This window comes from Balearica regulorum, chromosome 2 (genome assembly GCF_011004875.1).
Source record: "Balearica regulorum gibbericeps isolate bBalReg1 chromosome 2, bBalReg1.pri, whole genome shotgun sequence".
Taxonomy (NCBI): domain Eukaryota; kingdom Metazoa; phylum Chordata; class Aves; order Gruiformes; family Gruidae; genus Balearica; species Balearica regulorum.
The window spans coordinates 49685433-49706292 of NC_046185.1; the positions used below are offsets into that span (position 1 = coordinate 49685433).

The 20860-nt window shown below is 43.1% G+C and overlaps 1 protein-coding gene across 1 annotated transcript in view; it reads left to right on the forward strand.

Moving 5' to 3' along the window:
• The first annotated feature begins 262 nt into the window (after positions 1 to 262).
• CDH2 (cadherin 2) overlaps positions 263 to 20860 on the forward strand; it is a 123315-nt gene continuing 102717 nt past the window's right edge. Inside the window, exons 1-2 of the mRNA XM_075744197.1 lie at positions 263 to 1133; positions 11954 to 12065. Of these exons, the coding sequence (XP_075600312.1) occupies positions 1059 to 1133; positions 11954 to 12065 (187 nt within the window). The 5' untranslated portion in view covers positions 263 to 1058. The remainder of the gene's footprint in view (positions 1134 to 11953; positions 12066 to 20860) is intronic.

A 20860-nucleotide genomic window follows, 5' to 3' on the forward strand; every position in this document is an offset into this window, starting at 1 on the left:
ACCGTCCGCTACCGAGCACGGCGGAGACGGGTCCTTCCGTCCTCTACAAGTTCTCCCCTGGCCCCCAAACAATCGCAGCACACCAAGTTGGTGGGTTGGGATTTTGCGGGTTTTTTTCCCCCCCTCTTAGCTGTCGGCGTTGCCGGGTGAATTGGCGTTGGCGCCTGGCCCGCTGCCCCCAGCGCCGGCTCTCTGGGGACCGAGGAGGGGCAGCACTATTCGCGGGCAGCAGCGATCCCCGGCGCTTGCCGCGCCGTGCCGTTCCCATTGGCCGTGCGGCCGACAGGGAGCGACGGGAGGCGGAGGGGGAGCTGCCAGCAGCAGGCAGGCAGGGAGGCAGGCAGGCACCAGGCGAGCGCATATACACACGAACGGCAGGCAGAGGCTGCTGGGGTATTGTTATCATTGTGCTTCAGCGGAGGGTTTTGCGTGCAGGGGGAGGGGTGGAGGGAGGAGAAGAAAGAGGGAGAGAGAAAGTGCGGGGAGAGCATGCAGTAGGGCTAGGGCCGGAGCGGCGGCTGTGCTGGCGCGCCCAGGCTGAGGCACTGAGAGGAGCCGCCTGCCCGAGCTCGCTGGGGGGCACCGGCGGGAGGAGCGAGGCGGGCACGATCCGGGCGTGGGGAAGGCAGCCAGCCGAGGGGAGCAGCCGCACCGGCCTCGCAGCAGTAGCAGCAGCAGCAGCGACTACTTCTTTCTTATCTCCCAGCCTTTTGTTCGCCCATCCTCCTCTTCCCTGCCCACCCTCTGCACCGCGGAGGGGGCTCGGCAGAGAGAAAAGCAGCCTGACCCAGAGCCGAGTTTCACCCATCCTCCGCCCCCCTCTCTCTCTCTCTCTGTCTCTCTCTTCCCCCGCTGCATCGTTGCCCATGAGCTAGAGCAGCAGTCGGCAGCCAGCGCCGCGGCAGCCGGCTCCGGCAGGCGGGGGCAGACGCCGTCCGCAGCCCCCGGCAGCTGCCGCTGCCCGACCCTCCCCGCTGCTCCCCTCGCCCCGCTCCGCGGGCTCCAGCCGCGCTCCGGGACTGCTGGGGGCCGCCCTGCCGCCGCCCCTCCTCGCCTCCATGTGCCGGGTAGCGGGAGCGCCGCCGCGGATCCTGCCGCCGCTGGCGCTGATGCTGCTGGCGGCCCTGCAGCAGGTAAGCACCGCCGGCGGGGAGCGGGGCCGGGCTGCGTCTCTTTGTTCCCCTGCGGGCGGAGGTGCCCGGGGAAGGCGGGAGAGCTGGGGGCGGGGGGCTGCGCCGCCGAGGTGTGGGTCTCGGCGGAGAGGGTGAGGGAAGGCAGCAGCCGACGCTGAACCCGCGGCCGGGGTACCCCGGGGTGGCTTGCGGCCGCTTGCGCGGAGTCACCTGCTCGGGGGCAGCCCCGCCGCCGGGCGCCGCGCTCCGAGGAGAGGGGAGCTTGTGCCCGGGGCCGGCTGAGAGGGAGAGTGGGGGTTCCCGGAACATGAGGAGTGGCGGCACCGCCGCTAAGGGGACGCGGATTTCCCCCCTCGCTCCTGGGAGAGCAGGTGCCGGGGCGGGGGGGGGGAAACGGGCTGTCCGGTATCCGCCCGGCCGGCAGGAACACGGGACCTCGGCCCTGCGGCGAGCGCGGAGGACAAAGTACCAGAGTGGAAGGACGGAGGGGATCTCTCCCCCTTCGCCTGCGTGGGGACGAGGGGGGGCGAGAGTGCCAGAGAGGTGCTGGGCGGGGGGCATCCCCCGCGCTCCCTCCTCGGGCGGCTGTGGGCCCCTGCGGGCCGCGCCTTGGCCACCCCTGGCTCCCGTGTCCGCTAATCCCTTCCCGGGAAGAATTTAATCAGCCTCCGCCTGGGCGCCGGGCTTCCCCACCCCCTGCCGTTAACGGGAATTTCCACTGGGACGGGCTCGGGCTCCGAAGTGTTTAATTTATTATTATCGAAGTCCTGCTGCCGCCTCCCCCGGGCGGCCTCGCCGGGGCGGCCCGGATGGGCTCCCCACCTTCCCCGAGCGGCGAGGTCCCGGGCTGGTAGCCCCGGGGCGTGGGGTCTGCGGGCCGGTGCCCCTGCGAGGGGGAGTCTGGGGCGAGATGGGACTGACGGGACGCTGGTGAGGGGGAGAGGACGGGGACGACAAAATGGATCCCGGTTGGGGCAGCGAGGGCAGTGCCTGCGGGGCGGTGGTTGGGCTGGGCTCCCCTCCGGCGGCGCGGGGTGTCCGGAACTAGCGAGGAGCCAGGGGGACCCCGAGCGGAGGCCGGGGGTAGGTGAGGAGGGTGGCGGTGGGTTCTCCCCTCGCTTTGTGCTCGCTGAACTCGTATCCGGCGCGGCGCCGGGGGTGGCGAGGGCGGTAAGTCTGAGGGACAGATGGCGCAGATCATCGCCTCTTAATGGTATTTACGGTTGGGGCATTTCTGGCGGGCCGGGGGAGCGGGTTGAGGCGAGGCCGGCGGCGGGGACGGGGTGCCGGGGCGGCCACGGCGCCCTCCCGCCGCGCCCGCAGCGGCTGGCGCAGGGCAGGGGGAGGTGGCGGCGGCAGCCACTGTCCATGGTGCAGCGCACCCGCTGCCCCCGCCCGCTCCGCCGCAACGGGGGCAGGAGGAGCCCGCTCGTCCTCCCGTTTCCTCTTCTCCCTGTCTCTGACTCCCCCGTCCTCTCACGGGGTCCTCGGGCGGTTGAGTCCTTCCCCGCAGTTGCTCAAGCCACTCTCGGGGGCTGATGACTTGCACCAGGCGAGCGAGGTGCTGAAACGCTGCTCCTCGACAGCCGGGGGTTTTCCCTTGAGTCCTAAGAGGACACGGGGCGGGCTGGCGTGACACAGGAGTGTCCGCTGGGCTTGAGTTGAGCCTCTTCCTCGTGAAAGCAGCCGCCCTGTTCAGAAACTTGTGATATGCCACTTCCAGACTGTTGTTGTGTTGGGGTGGGTTGTGTTGTTGCTGGTTTTGTACTGGTTGATTTTTGGTTGAGTTTGGTTTTTGACTTTTTTTTCCCCTCCTCTATAGCCTAGTATCTCGGCAGATCTGTACATGCATCTTTCTTCCTTTTTTTTTTTAATGTGCTGTTTATTGTATGTGCTTTCAGTTCTGTTTAGTCTTCCTATCTCAATAAATCTTAAAAGCTTACTGCAGAATTTGTGCTTTAATTCCATCTTTTTTTTTTTTCTACCCAGGGCAGGTTTGAAATAAAAGCACAAGCTATGAATTAAGGACAGGAACTAGCCATATTGCTTTTATGTATCACTCGGTGTCACTGGCACGTTACGGTTGGGGAATCCAATTTCCCCCTTGTTTGGGTATCCATTAAATCAGGTTAGGGTTGATTTTTAATAGTGTGTAACAAAATTGGAACTTGGGTATGAAATCAGATTTATAGACCTGTGTCTGTACAACACTTTCATTTAAAAAGCTTTACTTCCCTCCCCCCCCCCCCCCACTTTCATGCATACTGCAAAGAACCCTCACAAGCTAAATGCGGTGCTAACTTTTTTTTTTTCTGTCATCATACCTACTACTTTTGGTTTGTTTAAGGTTATATGTATGAGGTTCTTTTGAAATGTTGAACCTTTCTACTTTTTCCTCTGTTTTTTCCTCTACAATGCAAGAGCTATGTGCCTTTATTTTCTGGAATCATTGATCACTTCGTTGTTTGTCAGTGATGTAGAAAAGCTGTTATTATGGAATCACTTGAAAGATCGTAACTGGAAGCAGGTTTTAAGGCAGATCTCTGGGTGCTGTTTATGTTCAGGAAACAGGGCTTTAGATTTTAGGCAATATGTAACATGTATGGGACATAAGAGAATGAAAACTATGCTTTATTTCACTGGTTAACAGATCAGTATGAGTCTGGAAGTATTATGTGAAAAAAAAACCTGACAGAAGAGAGGAAAAAAGGAGCGAGGCTTACTCTTCTTGTCCAACAGTTCCAGTTTTTGGAACTGGGATAACAACAGGATTGAAGAAGGAATGGGAACGCTTTACAGGAATGAAACTACTGTTAGTTAGAAATGAACTGGAAAGGAGAGGAGAAATTACTCAAAACAGGAATATTTTTTTTTTAACGTATAAGGTGATTGGATCACTCTGAGGATGTTGTCCATTTCTAAATCAGAAACAAGTAAACAGTAAAGCAGTTTTGGAGCCTTTTGGCTTAGGTGACTGGTTTGAATTTGAATTGCGATGGCAGAGAATGTAAGTTATTACTCTCTGCAGGCACTTTTGGTCTTATTCCAGGTCTTGGTGAATGTATCCAGGTGATAAAGCTACTACCCTAAATGACACTCCTGTTAAGCTGCCTCCGCTGAGAATCTGTCGATGGCATTTCTTGCCAACTACACCCCTCTCATAATCACCCCCAGCAGCAGTTGCTGGCAGAATCAGGGGTGAGGCATATTAACGTGGGTTTGTGCAGAAGTGGCAGTGAGATCTCCTATTGTGGATGTATCTTCTGTCTTTCATAATACACCTGTGTCTTACATTATTATTTCTTTAAAATCAGTCTATTTTAAGTAATATAGTAAATAGGTGATTGTATAAGTACAAAAATGAGTTTCAGGATGTCTCTAACAAATCAGACTCCAACATGATTAACTCCTGTTAAAGTGAACGGAATGCATTTTATGATGCTTTTCATAAGCCCCGGAACAGGATAGTTATGCGAGTGGCTCAGCCTTTCTGCATGTGGATCCTTCTGTTCTGGTTTTGCTTTGTCTTCAAAGAATCTCTCTGAAAAGTTAAATGTGGGATATTGCAGCAGCGAGTTCTCTAATCCTTGTTTGTCTGGTGTAGGTGATAGTGATACCACTGACACATCCTCAAAATTCAGATAATCGCAGAACTGAAGAAAAAAAAAATTAGAAGTATCTCTTTGGATATTAAACTGGAGATATTATTTTAAAAATTATTTTGTGAAAATAAATGTTTTTAACTGCTTTTTACATCTATTATAAGACAGATAAGGTTGCGTAAGTCGACAATGAATTTTTGGAATCGAAATCATCGGTTGACAAAACAGATAATTTTGCGTATTAAACAAACTCTGATTATCTGAGCAGATACTGTAGCAAGCTCAGAAATATTTATGCTGCTGATGTAACAGAAGGTATATATTCTCTTGTATTGTCAATTTATGTATTTTTAATAAATGTTATGTGTTTTCTAGAAAGCCTTCTACTGCTCTCTCTCTTTGTAGGTAGTACTGCTACCCAGGCATGCAGCTTAATGTGCTAGAAGGATGAATGTATAGATTTTATGATACCAGTTTTTAAAATATTGCCCAAAGTGATATTTTTGAACTACATCTAGTCAAGAGCATGTAATTCAAAAACTTCCCATCTATTGCATTTCTTTCTGCTCCCAGAAATTGGAGGAACTCCCAGAAACATCACTGGAAAAGCCCTGTCATGTCCCATCTTAATTAGCTTCAATGATGCTTTTATGTCAATAATTTCATTTATTAGTTTGTTTTTTTTAATAACTGAACGCTGTAACGCATAAATCAGTTTAGTTGTGACAGAAGTGCATGTGTATATTTAAAAATAGCTTGAGGAAATTGTGAGTAAAGTTATTTTTACTCAATACAGTCTTGCGTAAGGGACTTTTTGTCATGTGGTAAGGAGCAGGAATTATTGAATGGCTTTTGTTGCCTAAGAGGATCATTTACCAGTTAAACTCTCTTTCTGTCTCTCGCTGTTTTTGTAAATGGTTTTTTTAGGTTAAAAAACAAAAAAAAAGTTTAGAAAACTTGCAGTAGTTTAAGTAGTTCACCAGCGCTCCCATTAGGATGAAAATTTAATGTATTTCAAACAATGTACACATACAAAACACGAGTCTGGTCCCCAAAGGCTATGTAACCTCTAATGTTCCCGGGCATTTTTATTTTAAATTGCTTTTTGTTATACAGTATAGGAGGAACTCATAGTTTCCTTACTGAATATCATGTGTACTTCTGCTAACCAACCCAGTGGCACTAGTTGTGCATAAGATCCGATGAGACGTATCGGGGTGGAGAGTGTTGAAAGCAGAAGGAATACTGAACATCTTTTGCAATAGCAATTATAATTCTAACAGCGCTGCTGCTCAACCACCACTGGACCGAGACTCACTGGTTGGCCGAATTAATACTGGCATATGTAGAGGTGAGTCTTGAGAGGAAAAAAGGTGTTGTACCTTATCGCAGGATGAGTTTAGGGAGGATTTGTGTTTTGCCAAAGCATGTTTGTAGTTCGTGAGCGATCTAAGAGGGATGTTTTTCACCTGGGTGTTGGGCCGCGCTGCTGTTCACCTTGAGAGGTATATAACCAACTCTGCGTGATCCGTCATTTGATTTGATCCTGCAGTTCTTACTGAAAGATCATGGGAGCGCTGTCTGAGTAAAGAAGGGAAATTAGGCTTTCTATTTTTAAATGGCTTATGAAAACAGATACAGGGTCAGCAACTTCCAAGATGGAAGGTGTATCACTGCCAAATCTTTTCAACGTTTCACTTAAGCTATTGGATTTTCGTCAGTATTCGTGTATTTAATTAAATAACACGTTTCCAAAAGGCGCATTTATCGTCTCCTCTAGGCACTCCTTGACATATTTAAAAATACATTTTTACCAACAGACTCCTCTAGGGACTCCTCCATTCCTTATAATTAGCATATAATTATCACCCAGCAGCTGAAGACATAGTTAAAATTTTGTGATCCCCCAAAAGAGTTCTTCCAGATAGGCCTTGCAAGGGCTCCCGCAAAGGTCGAGAAAACGTGGCATCCTCCTGTACGCATTAGCAGCCGTTTCCATGGGCAGAGATGTTCAGCATGAGCAATACAATGGCTATTATCAAAGCAGAGGGAGGTCGTTCCCTCTCTTAGAGAAGTGAGAATGTATAGTCAAGCAGATTTGAGGGTTTTTTTATGTTAAGAAATGTGACTTAGATTTACAGAAATTCCATTTGGTTTTGTAATTGCAGTTGGAACTTAAGGATGTCCTTCTTTGATAGGAGCTGTGGCTCATCTGGAGAACCACATGTCTTGGAAGATGTTCTCCTAGTTGGGGGAAGGGGAAAGTCCAAAGCGGGTTACGGCTTTGTGCTATGTCAGATAGGCCAATACATGTCTCTGTGTTTTGTAAAGCAAGTGAATAGAGTCCCTGTTGTCTCTCAGTTGCAGTTAACAGAAGAGGTTATGAACATGGTTTGTGAGACACTCTTAATTTGTAAAGCTACGGTAACCTGTGGTAACCAGTGATGGTTTAAGGCAACTCATTTGAAACCAGATGGTGGTGTAAAAGTTGCAGATCTTGCTATTTTGGGAAAGTGTTTGAGAACTTTAAGTGTTAGTTTAAGAAGCTGGATTTTCTGATCTGAAATCTCCTGGCTCATGAAGTAGAGCACTAATTAGAAGTGAAGATAGCATACCGAAAGCCCTTTCTGGTGTAAGTGAATGACCTCTGGGAGGACATGGCCTGGCACCCACTTTGGAAGCTTTTGGCTTCCAGAACAATTTGAATGAAAGGCACTTTTCTTCTTCTCCAGTTGCAGTCTATGGTTGAAAACAAGTTGTACTTGACTACATTTGCTGGAGTATTAAGTACCATGAGGGTATAAACTGTTGCAGCTCTTCTTTGCAGCAAGTCAGAAATTAAGAGGGAGTTGCTGAATGTTTTCAAGTTTAGCATCTAAAGCATTTCAGACATGTGTCTATTGTCCTGCAGAGTATCTTTCATATGCCTTATGGTAGTAAGTAGAAGCTCATCATAAAATAAGACCCACCTTGCACAGCATATCCGGCTGTGTCAGATGATGTATGTACACAAAAATGAATACAACGATCCCTAGAGTTACCGAAGCTGTGAATGAGTATTGGGTACCATCTTGGCCTTTAAATTAAGGAGGAAACACCCAGTCTTTAAACACAGTCAGAAGTGTTTCTGTGATCTGTGCTTAAGTTGAATATTACTGTCATAATTGCAAATTAATGTTGGTTATTAAGGAGGGAGAGCTCAAATACCCCGTTCCTGCTCTGTCATACATATAATTATGTCGGACATTGTTTTGAGCTTCGCACAATAATGCCCTGTGAATTGGCTGGACTTGGCAACTAGCAGCTGTACGATGTCCAATTATAACTGTATAGTATGATATTTTCTCAGATGCATACCCCTCCGTTTCTCATTTTACTACTTAGGCTTGTTTTCTTATAGGAGTAAGCTACACTGAGCATAAAAGAAAGCAGTTTTTCAAAACCAACTTGCCTTGCATTTTGCTACAATCATTATTAAGAAATCTAATGTTGTACATGGAGATGCAAACAGTGGAAAAACAGAGACTTTGATATTTCAGATTAATAGCTGCTAGTGAGCTCCAGTGGTGTATGGTGTATGCAGAGAGAACAAGATCAGCCCTGTTTGAAAGGTGTGTTTAAGAGCCTAATTCTGCAAATTTAGGATGAGCGTTGTGGTACCAAATTGCTTCTACAGTCGTGTCGTGAACTTGCATTTTAAAATAGATGTTTCTTTACAGATTTGCATTCTAAATGTGGTGACTTTCTAAAAAGTATGGAAATTGGAAAGAGGTGTTAGTCCAGAACTGTCAACACTAGTGAAGCAATCCTGTCTGGCTTTATTCTTGTTTTAATTTGCAATCTTTTCACAAGTGCAAGGCCTATATTGTTGGAAGACTCTTACTGGTGGTGTTTAGAAAAAGATGTAAACATGAATCCATTAGGATTGTGAAGTTGAGGTTGTCAACAGGTTTTTGTTTGGTTGTTTTGGTTTTGAGATTTTTTTTGTTGGTTTGTTTTTTAATTGAGCTGGAATACAACCTTGACATTAAACTGCAGTTTTCTAGATACTCAGATACGCAACTAAAGTAACTGAGGAGCCGGGTATGAAAACTGCAGGCTTAACTGCCGTAAGTATGTCGAAACGGCCAATTCTTTTAATTGATTGAATAATAACTTTGACAGAGGACTTCTAATTTACATCATGTTGCTTCATAATTGCACTTTGACTATTGCATTTAAACTCAGTACTGTAGATCTCAGATTATATGCATGATCTGACCCCATGTTTGACTAGGTGTTAGCTCTTTAGCATCTGGAGATAGTAATGCTTGTTACTCATTTTGCAGTTAAAAATGACTAAGTAAGCCATAAAGGAGGAGGAAAGCAGAATAGTTTTTCAGTAGTAACCCTATTTTGCTTTAGCAAAGTCTGTTAGTACTTGAGAGGAGAATTTTCCAAGAGCTGAGCTTGTTCAAAGCTTTGTAACTCCATTAAGTAGGTTTTATATGGGTACAAGCTAAGGTAATTGCTTTCCATCTTAAAAGATAGGTTTTTTAAGTAGTGTCCTTCTGTAGATGAATGTACAAGTAATATTATCTTATGTTTGAAATAGTCTTGGGAATTGTACTAATCACACAAAATCCTATAAATTACAATAATGTGCCCCATAATCTTCACTAGCTTTCCCCTTTTGCCCCAGATAAGGGGATAAAAATATTTCAGCATCCTCTTTTGCTTAGAGTTAAAATGGTTTAAGTCTTGCAGTACTCTCAGGCTGAACTTGATATGACCCAGTGCGTCTGAAGCTACAACTTCTTAATTCAAAACGCTCAACATAGGGTGATTAAGAATTGCTGAAAATTTGAATTCTTCCTTCCCTTGTGTTTTTATTCTCAAACAATCTTTACAAAGGGCTGTTTTTGGAGAGCAGAGTACAGTCTTTTGTTTCTGGATAAAATTGATGGCTGCAAATGAAAGAATAAAGAAGGCTCTCTATTCATGTCCCCCAGCCTTTGTTTCAGTGGGCATTGTTTCAGTTTATAAGAACTGTTTAGTACATATAGATTGCTGGAAAGGCTGAAAGATTCCCAGGCGCATCAGTGCAGACTTGTTAAAAATCCTGCTATCTCCTTAGCTGCCCACCCAGGACCTTTTTGTTTCAAAGATACCATGAAAGACTATTTTTTTCCTCCATCACATTTGAGGTCACCTTTTGTACAGTAGTTTAAATGAGTCTTACTATTTTTCTTTCAAATTATGGAAACCTTATCAAACCTGTGATTTGAGCTCTAAAGCTGAGGAAACTGGCAGTTGGAATTGTAATTATTTTTGATTTACCATTCTTTTATCTTAAAAACTCAATGTGTAAATGGACTGTTGGGGCTTAGCTACAGATCCAAGTTCCAGCTTTGCAGATAACATAGCCTTGGGGTAGCTTGAACTGTTGCTTTATGTTTGCTTTCTCTTTAGGGTCCCCATATAAACATTTTCAAGTACATGAGTAATTGTACACAGGTGAGATACCTGTGTAATACGTAAGTCACAAATAAATCCACACCACAGTTTAAGTTAACCTGACGCTTGATAATTACAACCTCTCCTACTGGTTGCTCACCTGGATAGCGCATTAGCTTGAGAGTTAGATAGTAAATTAAATTTTTTTTTTTTTTGCTAGCATCGGTGTTGAGCTGCTTAGGTAGGATCATCTTGGTGTAAGTGCAGCACAATGTGTTAGGAATGCCTCCTTATATTAGTGATAAAGTTATTCTAATAGGGGTTGGCATGCCAATCTTGGCCATGCATGTCACAGAAGCGATTACACTTCTGCCCCATCCCGCTTCCCTCAGGAAACCCTTGTGGTTTGAGATACTCCTGTCCCACCTCTGCTCTAATGCTCTCTTTCCCTGAGGTTACTGTCGTAACCGGGTACAGCACCATCGTCTCCTCTTTCTCCATCCCTTTTTTTTACTTCTTCCTGTAGGGCTTTCTTTGCCAAGTGTATGCAGACATGCTTACGTGGTCTTGAATAGGTCTACTTGATGGAAGCCCATCTGGGAAAGTAAAAAGGAAAATCTAATTTAAGTCTTGATCAGATTTAGGTATGATATAGCAGCACAGTTGCTCGTGCTGTCAAAGACCATATACTACATCTGGGCATGCACATGGGCAGCCTTTACTTGGCATGTAGGCATGTTTGAGATTTGTGTGAGGGCTCTCAATTTCTCGGATGTATCTATCTCAGCCCAGGTTGGCGTGGGAGCCGGCCTCTCTGTGTTGTGCAGCGTGAAAGGGGTTTTGCCGTGTATGGTCACTTAGCCACATGTAAGGTGGGCTGTTGTCTTGTGCATCGTTGAAATGAGACAAAACCAATCTACTGAAAAGAAATCTTTGTCCTTTGCCACAGAAAATTATTATTTTTTTTCCAACTAGGCAACAAACTGTCCTGGAAATGAGGTTAGCTATCAGAAGTATCTTCTGAACATGGAACGCTACAGAACAAACAAGTTTCCAAATGCTGTATTATATTTCTTAATAAAAAGGCATTTATGAAACTCTTTAAGAATGTGATTTGAGGGGAAACTTTCTTAACAAGTGAGAGAACAAACAGTTTCAGTGGCTGGCTCTTCCCTTGTTGTGCAAATTTAATAATGAGCTGCTCTCCTTTTAACTTAACGTCCCTTTGAAATAGAAGGAGATTGCATTGGAACCATTTGGCTTTATATGGTATCTGTTTGAATGCTAACGCAAATGTAAGTTCTGCAAAGTTACTGCAAATGTAGCATTTTATCTTAGTTTACTTGTTCTGGTGCAGCCTCATATAGAAATACTCTAAATAAAGCATTTTAAATCAGCGGTTGAAGTTGTTCCTCTCAAGTAATCTGGCTATGAAAAAGTTGCCGATGGGTTTTGTGCAACATTTATTTCCAGAGGAAGGAATGTTTTTGTTCCCCCTATGATTCCCCTCCAGTCTTGATGGCTGGTTTAGTGGAAATGTTCAGTTGTCAGAAGAGTCAAGATTGTGTATTATTTAGATCTTACCAGACAAGTGGGATTTGTTCCTTCCATTCCAGTTATCAGAGAGATTAACCCTTTGCCCTCGCAGTCCTAATTGCAGTCGTTCTGAAACAAAGACGCTGCTTGTACAAGACCGCAGCAAAATGGAGTATGTGCCAACTGGAATGTTTCTCTGGTGAATGAGGGTTGCGAGTATTACATAAATTTTGTCTTGCATTTCAGGCACCGATAAAAGCAACCTGTGAAGATATGTCATGCAAGACTGGATTTCCTGAAGATGTTCACAGTGCAGTGGTGTCAAGGAGTGTACATGGAGGACAGCCTCTTCTCAACGGTATGGTTAGAAAAGATGTGGTTTTTTGTTTTGGTTTGGTTTTGGTTTTTTGTTTTGTTTTTTTTTTACTTCCTCTAGTTGTAACCATAAATCATTCTGGAGCATTTTTATCCTTAAATAGGGCACAAACTCTCACAGGAAAGAACATCAGCTGCTCTGTGATTATTTTTTCATTACTGTCATAGGACTTGGAAAATCTGTTGGCATTAGTGGTAGCACATGTACCTCTGTTGACCGTGATTTGAAAATACTGAGCATTGCGAACCTTCCTGTGATTGTCCACTACTTCTCTTTCTCAGCACAGCATTCACACTGTTTCTTACTGCCACTGACAATACGTATGCCATCAGTCTATACTCAGAGCCCACATATGAATGACAAGATAATTTCCTGTTACATTTCCTGTAGACGTCCTGCACTTACACCCAGTCCCAGCGCTCACGTTAATGCAGAGATAGTTCCCTTACTGCTTTTTGTTGGTGACCTGAGGAGAGACACCTGTGGAAAGCAAGACAGGACAGGCAGCAACATGAGAGAGCAGTTGCCCGTGAGCCCTCGGTCGGTGATCAAGGGAGGCCAGTGCTGTCTCGTGGATGGCGTGCTGCTCTCACCCTGGCACATACCTGCATCAGAGTGGCATGGTGCCCAGGCTGAGGATGACCTTTTCCTGAGATCACGGCGTGCTCAGGTAGTGCAAGCCCTTGCCTCCGCTGGGGATGTGCTGCGGTCAGTACATCTGTCCATGCATCATCCTGGTTGGGAATTTGGTTTGCTGCTCTTCCTGGGCCTATTTGTCAGGGATGGAGTAATCATCTGTAGGACACAGAGGCATATGCTCTGAATCTTCCCTAGATTTTTCCAACTAGTTAAGTTTCAGTATACAAATTTGTAGAAGTAGAACATTTTCTAAAATGTGTATTAACTTGGCTGTTTTCTAAACTGCTAACATAGCCAGTTCCACAATTTCCAAATTAGAGGGGAAAAAAATTAAGAACATCAGTTTTAGACGGTTTCAAATACATCTTAAATAAAGACTAATTTAATTTGTTGTTTTTTTCACATATAAATATGGTTACACAGATCAAGACATTTGAATGAAAAAAATTCTAATGAGTCTGCAAAACAAATGAAGTGAAAGCTGTAGTCCTGATTTTACATGCTGTATGTAGCAGTCTCTCTTCTTAATTATATTTTTACAGACCTGGGTTTTTTTTTAGAAGTATAATGGAAACATGAATGCAGCATGAATTGATTAGCTTTAGTGTATTTAAAGTTGAGTTATTAAAGCTTTTTCTGTTCAGTTTCAAGGAAGTATATTCTGCTACCACAGACTTCTCTTTTATTAAAGAATAGCTTAGAAATTCACGTATTAAAGTAAATGTTCTGCCAATTGAGAAAATAATAAAAGAGGAAAGAGAATTTCTGTTGCTTTCCCACCAAATGGGAGTTAATAGATGAGTCTGTTGTAGACACCTGCAATAGCCGTCAGCACTGGGAACTCCTTTGGTAGGTGACGCGCAAACCTGGAGAGAGGGCCAGAGACAGAGAGCTCAGCAGGCAAGTGCTTTCCAAAAGTGCTGCCTTGAAACCACCAAATGTTTGTTACTGGTTAATTATCATTCTGTCAGTTCATCTTAAAAGAGAGATCACACAAGTTTTGAGATCTACCCTGCCCTGTGAAATTTCTCTTCACTCTTCATCGAATTTCTGTAATTTCTCCTTCTTTCCCCCCCAGCTAGGACTGCCCACTAATTCCGTGTCAGCATTGCTCATACGCGTCTGATGATGACTGACCATCCTTAACTGGTTGTGAACTAGTAACGTAGGATGGCAGACTGACTTCCTTTCTCATTACTCATCGCATTCACACAGTCCCGTCTCTTGCTTCTCAGGAATGAGTGAAGCGTGACTGTTGGTTTGCCCTTGAATGGTATTAAAATGCTTAGCATTTTAGGGAAGTAGGAATTGGAAAAACTGTACGAGGCATGCCGTATGGATCAAATTGTGTCAGCTGGTTGAGAAATGACCTGGGGCAGTTTTGTTTCCTACCACTTTTTCATTAGTTGAATTACTGCAATGGTTAATTCTTTTGAAAATTCTGACATGCTTAAAAGCATATAATTTGCTGGTTACACATAAACATACGGTCCGTCATTGCACAGCTTTGACTTAAATTTAATTACACTGTCATTTTGAAATACTATTGTTGTCAAAAGCCTATTTTCTGGTTATTAAACTAGATTCAGATGACGCTGCAATTTAAGTATAGTTGTGTGACATTTGCTTCTTAGGGATAACCATGGGCCTGATTCTGATCTCAGTTGCCTTGCCTGTCTAGCCGCATGCTTATATCAGTATGAATTCAGAAGTGAGACATATAACTGTAGGTTTTCTATATGGTTTAGAAGTGAAAGCTTTAATTTTCTTTGATTTTTGTGCATTGATACCACAAGCACAGAGGCTTTATAGTCCTCTCAGCCAGCTGCAGAATAATTTGAACCTGACTCAATGCTTTCTTGACAAGTTAGTTCTTAAAATACTGACCCAGAAAATGACCATATGTTTATTATCTGTCTTGTTCATTTGCTTTTATCTTGCATAGTGGGGGACAAACCTCTTAAGGTCTTCAGTTTCCATCTTACTCACCAAAAATTAAATAAAATTAGAGTTATCATATGACTTGTTGATCTGTGCCTTTCAGTTGTTACAGTAATACAGGATATCTGAGTTTTGAAGTATTATTATAAGACATATTTACCTTAGAGTATGGGGGAGGGTTCTGCCATGCGCTACAGGATACTCTCTTTTCTGGAGAGGTTTCTCTTTAATTTCTGTATTCAGGTGGTGCTTGTTTTTGAGGGAGGGTAGGACTTGTTCCTATGACATTAAAAGAAAAAAAGTCTTTACAGTCAATAATGGCTTTGTCTTTTCATTCATATGGCTAGGATAATACGTCAGCCTCCACTAATATCTCCTTCTGTACATGAGGGCATGAGAGGCCACTACATGTTCAGTTGTGAAAAATATGTGAAAAATTGGTGGAGCAATACATTCAGAGTAACATAAATTGGAAAAGGAGAAAAACCTCACCTTTATTAATGAGGGTAGAGGGAAGGAAAGAGAAAGATAGCCACCCTTGATTTCAGGATGAGGAAACAGGGACTCCTTTGTAGGGAAGAGATGCAGTTAGTTGGGAAGGCACAGCAAAAGAAGTTGGAAACTACTCCTTTAGTAGGTTAAGACTGAGCTGTGTAGGAGGTAGCCTGCGGTATAGGCTATGTCCTGTTGCCTCCTCCTGGCATAATGTCACCAGTGTCCCATGTTCCCTGGTACAGACTTCACCCATCGTAGCCTTGGAGACTCTTCAAAGCTGACGTCTTACACTTTGTCTTCCACAAAGTCTGGCAAGTCTGACATGAAGATGCAATACGTTCAGGTCACTAGACACATGTAAACTAAGTATTCTAGGTCTGATTTTGGATTTGTTTATAATGTTTTACATGTTGTTCCACTTAGTACCAGTCACTTCAGTGAAATTATGGTAATGTTTACCAAGGAACTAGGTGAGCTCAGAACTACTACCTTCATTCCTGTAAAGGGAGAAATAAGAAAGTAATAATCTCTGAAACTAAAAGAAACTTCATACAACTCTAAAAAGTGTCTTACTGATAAAACTGTGGAGTTATTTGGGCCTCCATATCCTTTAGAATTTAATAGACTTCTAAGTATTTTAGGACTACATGTTCCAACATTAAAAAAAACCCAAAATAAATCATATGCAAATAACTCACTGGCCATCACCTAGTAAAAGTAGATACCGAACCCAAATTTACAGGAACAGCTCTTCTGAATTGTTTCTGTAAAATAAAATGTGAGGACCATAACTGAGATGTAGTATTTGGAGAAGAAGAGGTTAAGTTGAAGAGGGAGTTATTTTTAATATCTTAAATGCCCTTGCTTGTGCTGGTTTTATCGCAGTTTTGTAGTTCATCCAGGAAAAAGTACTTGTGGCAGTTTGATATGTATGTCCAGCCTGTTTATCTAATCTTTGTTCTATATCCTGCAAATTTTAAGATACAAATAATGCATTTCTGCTAAAATCATTCACCTAGGAAGGTTACTTGAATGGTTATTTGCAGAATCATATCTTAAAATTAGAGATTCTTACTCCGATAATTTATTTTAGTGGTTTCTTATCTTTCAAAGACTTTAACATTGTCCTGTTACTAAATGCATATTAGTTCTGTGCTGAGCAAATTCATTGTCTAGACAAGATTCTTAAATGTATCCTTTGAGTGTTGTGTAGCTATAAAATACTTCTAAGTTTTTTGAGTTGCACAAGGATAAAGAAAAAAAAAATGTTTTGGTGTTGATCACCGAGATAAGCGGTGATTATGGATGAGTAACAGCGCAGTTTCATGAGCCATTTAAGCTGGAGCGAGCTGACAGCATTGCCAAAAGAGGCACGCTTACGCCTTCCCTCCTCTTTGAGCCTGGTACCAAGTGTTCATGAAACCATAAAATGAACGGGGTTAGCCAATTTATCTGGGGTAAACTCACACTCCTACTCCTTGGGTTTTTGCTGAAAGATGTATGCTTCAACAGAGCCACGGTGTCCCTGCTGCCTTTTCTCTTCTAGCAGTGAAATGCTTAGAAAATAATATTTGTTTTGATGCTTTCAAACTGAGTGACAAAACTTGATTTTGGCATTCCCACTGACTTATTTTGTAGTTTACCACTGAAAATACCAGTTGGTCTGAAACAATCTAGAAACGTGTTGCTGGGAATGTTGTGCTAGGGAATTGCCTGGCATTTAAAAGTAACCAATGTTTCTTCATGATGTAGGAGGTTACATGGGTGCTGCCTGTCCCACGTGAGGCTGCTCGGCTTTTTTCTTCGCTGCTAGTGGTGGTTTATCATTCTATGTATAAAAATGCCCATTGTCAGCTAAGAATAAAATTCCTTTTAAAAAAAGTCATCATGCTTAAAGCTGAAGTCAGCAGCGTATCTTTTAAGATTTATGTCTCGTTTCTTTCCATAAATAATTTTTATACAATTATATTCTTACTATGGTAGCTTTGATATTCCCTTACGCATTACCAGTAGAGCCAGGGAAAGTATTTTTAGCAGAATCATATTTTCCAAGAGGGAAATTTAGTCTTTCCCCATAAAAAAAGTTAGACTTTTTTTTTTTCCCTCCATGAAAAAAATGAAAATGGTAACCACTTTGTTTGAAGTCTCCTTGCCTGAAGCAAAAAGACGATTTGACAAGTTCCTTCCAGGCAGACAGCCAAAGAATCTCAGATAGATGGGGTCTCTCTATGAGCTGCTGGCAAGCTGGAAAAAAATGTTTCAATTCTTCCCAAATGTACTGTTTTCTGAAATTCTCTTCCTGCACCACCCCCCCCCCCCCCCCAAACCCAAACAAGAAACACCAAGAAAACAACCTGCCAACCCCTAAACACCATCTTTCTAGTTATTCTTTTAAGCCTTAGTGGGAGTGAGAATTATTTTTTTTTTTTTCCAAGAAGATTATGTTGGGAATATATTTACATTTTTGCCCCAGCCCTGCGTAACATTTAGTGGGTTTAGCTTTGCCCTGTTCTATGTGAAGCAGAGTAGATTTTAATGCCATTACTTGGTGATGCTGTGCCTTGTAGAGTTATTTTATGTTACAGTTGTATTCCAGTTCTCAGTGTCTTGCTTTTTTAATCCTTTTCCTCTTTTCTCAAACAGCTTTGCTGTTTGTCCTCTTTCCGTACCCCACTGCATCCTAAATTCTCCTGTGTCAGTATTGAGCTCACTATCCTGGATTGGAAGAGCTGCTTCTGTTTGCTTTTAACGACACCAGCACAGTGCCTGTTTTATGATGTCTGTTGTCTATTCACGTACCAAGCTCTTAATGTATTCTCAGATACTTGTCCCCTGAAAATTGGAGCTTTCTTTTGCTGAAGTAAGAGATTGCTTTTCTTGATGTGGTTTCCTTACTCCCTTTTCCCAATTCCTTAGTTAAACATAGAATATATCCTAGAGTATACATGACATATGTTCACCTTACTGAACCATGGTAAAATAATTATTTGAACGGTGACTCTTTTTTTCCCTCACTTTAATTTCTATAAAGTCCTATCTTGATCTGTATGTGATTTTACTTTTTAGTATTAAGATATGATTAATGTTGGTATTTTATCATTGCAAGCAAAACATTACATATATAAAACATTTCAGAAATGTAACTCCATTATGCCTTGGTAGACCCTCAATCTATTACGGAATGGTAGTATTTGGATCAAGTTGTATATCCAGTATAAAGGAATTTATCACTTGAGTTCTAGATAAGAAGCCATTCATTCTAAAAGAAACATGTTAACATCTGCTAAACTAAACGTTTTCCTTTTATGGAATATTTGGATTAGAGGTGGAAATCTATTTTGTAGTTAAAAAAATCCTAAATGTATTATTCTGTCAACTTTTTCCAGAGAAGAAACTTGACTTACTTGCATTTATTCCATGCAAAAGGAACACTGCTTCTGTTTCCGGTGTTGAGATAAAGAGAAAAATACACTTACCGGGAAATTATACAAATCCTGAATGGTTGCAGTGTTCTGGGATGTGTAAATTACTATCTTAGCTAATTAGTCCAGCTCTGCTAGTCATTTCTGTTTATGGTGCATTTACTTGGAATGCACTGAATTAATTAGTACTTATTCCCTTTTTCTGTATTCAGCTGGCTACTTACAAGGATCTCAAACGTAGTGTCCTTTTTCTGTGCAGAAATATGAATTACAAGAGCGGAGTTGTCAGCTGCCACCGTAAGCTCTGGGTATGGCTGAATGGGGAATGGCAAAGGAGATGTTTGTTTCTGCCTCTGAAGCCGGGTCTAGCTTTATACTGTTTCTAACACCATTTAGTGCAGCCTTAGCTCAGTTTTAAGCTATGCCATCTGGCCTTGATTCCCAAGGGGCCATTATTTCTCCTGGAATTGCTACGGTTAGAGCCTTCTCCAAGGCTGACCCCTTCTCTAGGGGAGTCTGGGAGGAATGGCAGTTGCAAAGCTGTGCGGAAAGCCTCCCCAGCAAAGGTGCCCTTAGGTATGGGAGATCTATTCAGTGATAGAAGAAATGTTGCTGTCGCTTTCAACAGCTCCATTAAAATATATATTAATATTTGTTTATGTGGGTAGATCAGTATATGGAATACATGGAGCAAAAACTCAGGTGAGGCCATCTGTGTTAGTAATAAGGTGAGACACATGGTATGTATAATTAAGCATTCAAATTCTCACTTAAGACCACAATACATCTTTTGTTGGCTTGTCATCTTTCTAACAATCCAGAAGACAAATTTACCAGAGCATCCTATTGAATTGATATTATAGGAGAATGCCCTTTATTACAGAACATATTACCATGTTAAATAGAGATAAATTCCAGTAGTATTTAAACACTTAATAACTACATTAAACCAAATACTGACTCAAATGAAGACTCAGATGTCAGTCAGCAAATCCAAGTACAGTTTGAACTGCTCTGATTTTGGTTGAGTGCAGTGAAGCAAATTCATCGCTTTTGGTTGAGCCTGTGACACTCAATATGGGGGCATTTTTTAATCTGGAAATGGTAACTTTTGGGAGAGTTCACTTCCATGCTTTCAGGGCATGTCCTAGGTAGGCATCAGAGGCAGTCCTGCTGAACTGAGAAGACAGGAGGGGCAGAATGAAGGTACAAGGGAACCGTGTCAGATTTTGGATGAAAGGGAAATGACTAGAGTTGCTATTATTTTTTAATTAGTCTGTAGAAGGAGTAACTGGCCTTTGGTACCCTTTAAATCTCTTTCCAGTTTAAGAAAGCACAGATGTTTTTTTCCACTCCTCTCCATATAGCCCAGCTGGGTGATTTGCCCTCCAGGGGGCAAGGAGAATAATGTTGGGAGATGAGTGGGTTGAAACTCTGGAGTGGACAATGGGGCTGAGGCTGGGGAGAGGATGGAAGCAGAAGAATCCGGGTCATGAAGGATGCTGGAATGGATGGAGGAATGAATAGAGACTCTGATGTAGTTCAAGGGGGAAAGGAAAGCACAGGTTCTCCACAGCTCTAGAAAGAACAGAGAAACTTGGCATTGGTTGAGAAAGAAGAAAGCAGAAGCGACCTAAGGTAGGAAGGAAAGTATCCTGGAGTACCCTCAGATTTCCTCATGACAACCAGTTGGAGCTAGTCAAGGGAAATGCCAGGGACACAGTGGAGCTCACCAAAGTGAATTAAGTGAGCGGATAGTGCTGAAAAGCTTTTCTAGAAGAAACTGCTAGGCCTTTTTGATGTCAGAATGACAACACGATGCCCACATCTCCCATTTTTTTGCAGTTTATACTAACGCCAAGAAAATTATCTGATCAGAACATGCACAAGGAAGAGCCGTTTGAAGATAAACTAATCTTACAGCCAGAGTATGGAGGTTCACTAAAGAAGTACCCATAGCTGCACATCATGGCTTGTCCACTGTTCTGGAGGCAGTGTTGGGTTTGAGTGCTCCAAGTCCATCAGTGTCTGTAGAGTGGTCTGGAAACCCACTGCTGCTTCTTGCTATGAGTGAATTGGTACCAGTAATGTTTTGGGGATTTTTTCATTGTTTCTCACCTTGACTATAGATGGACAGTTTAAGTGCATGTAAAAATACCAGCCTTAAGTACAGCTAGGAGAGTATGTACCAAAAATGCAACTTTATTTCCTCGAGTTATAAATACATCACAGTGATGTGGCTGCAGGATGAGTGAGTTATGTCAGCAAGCTGATCTGACA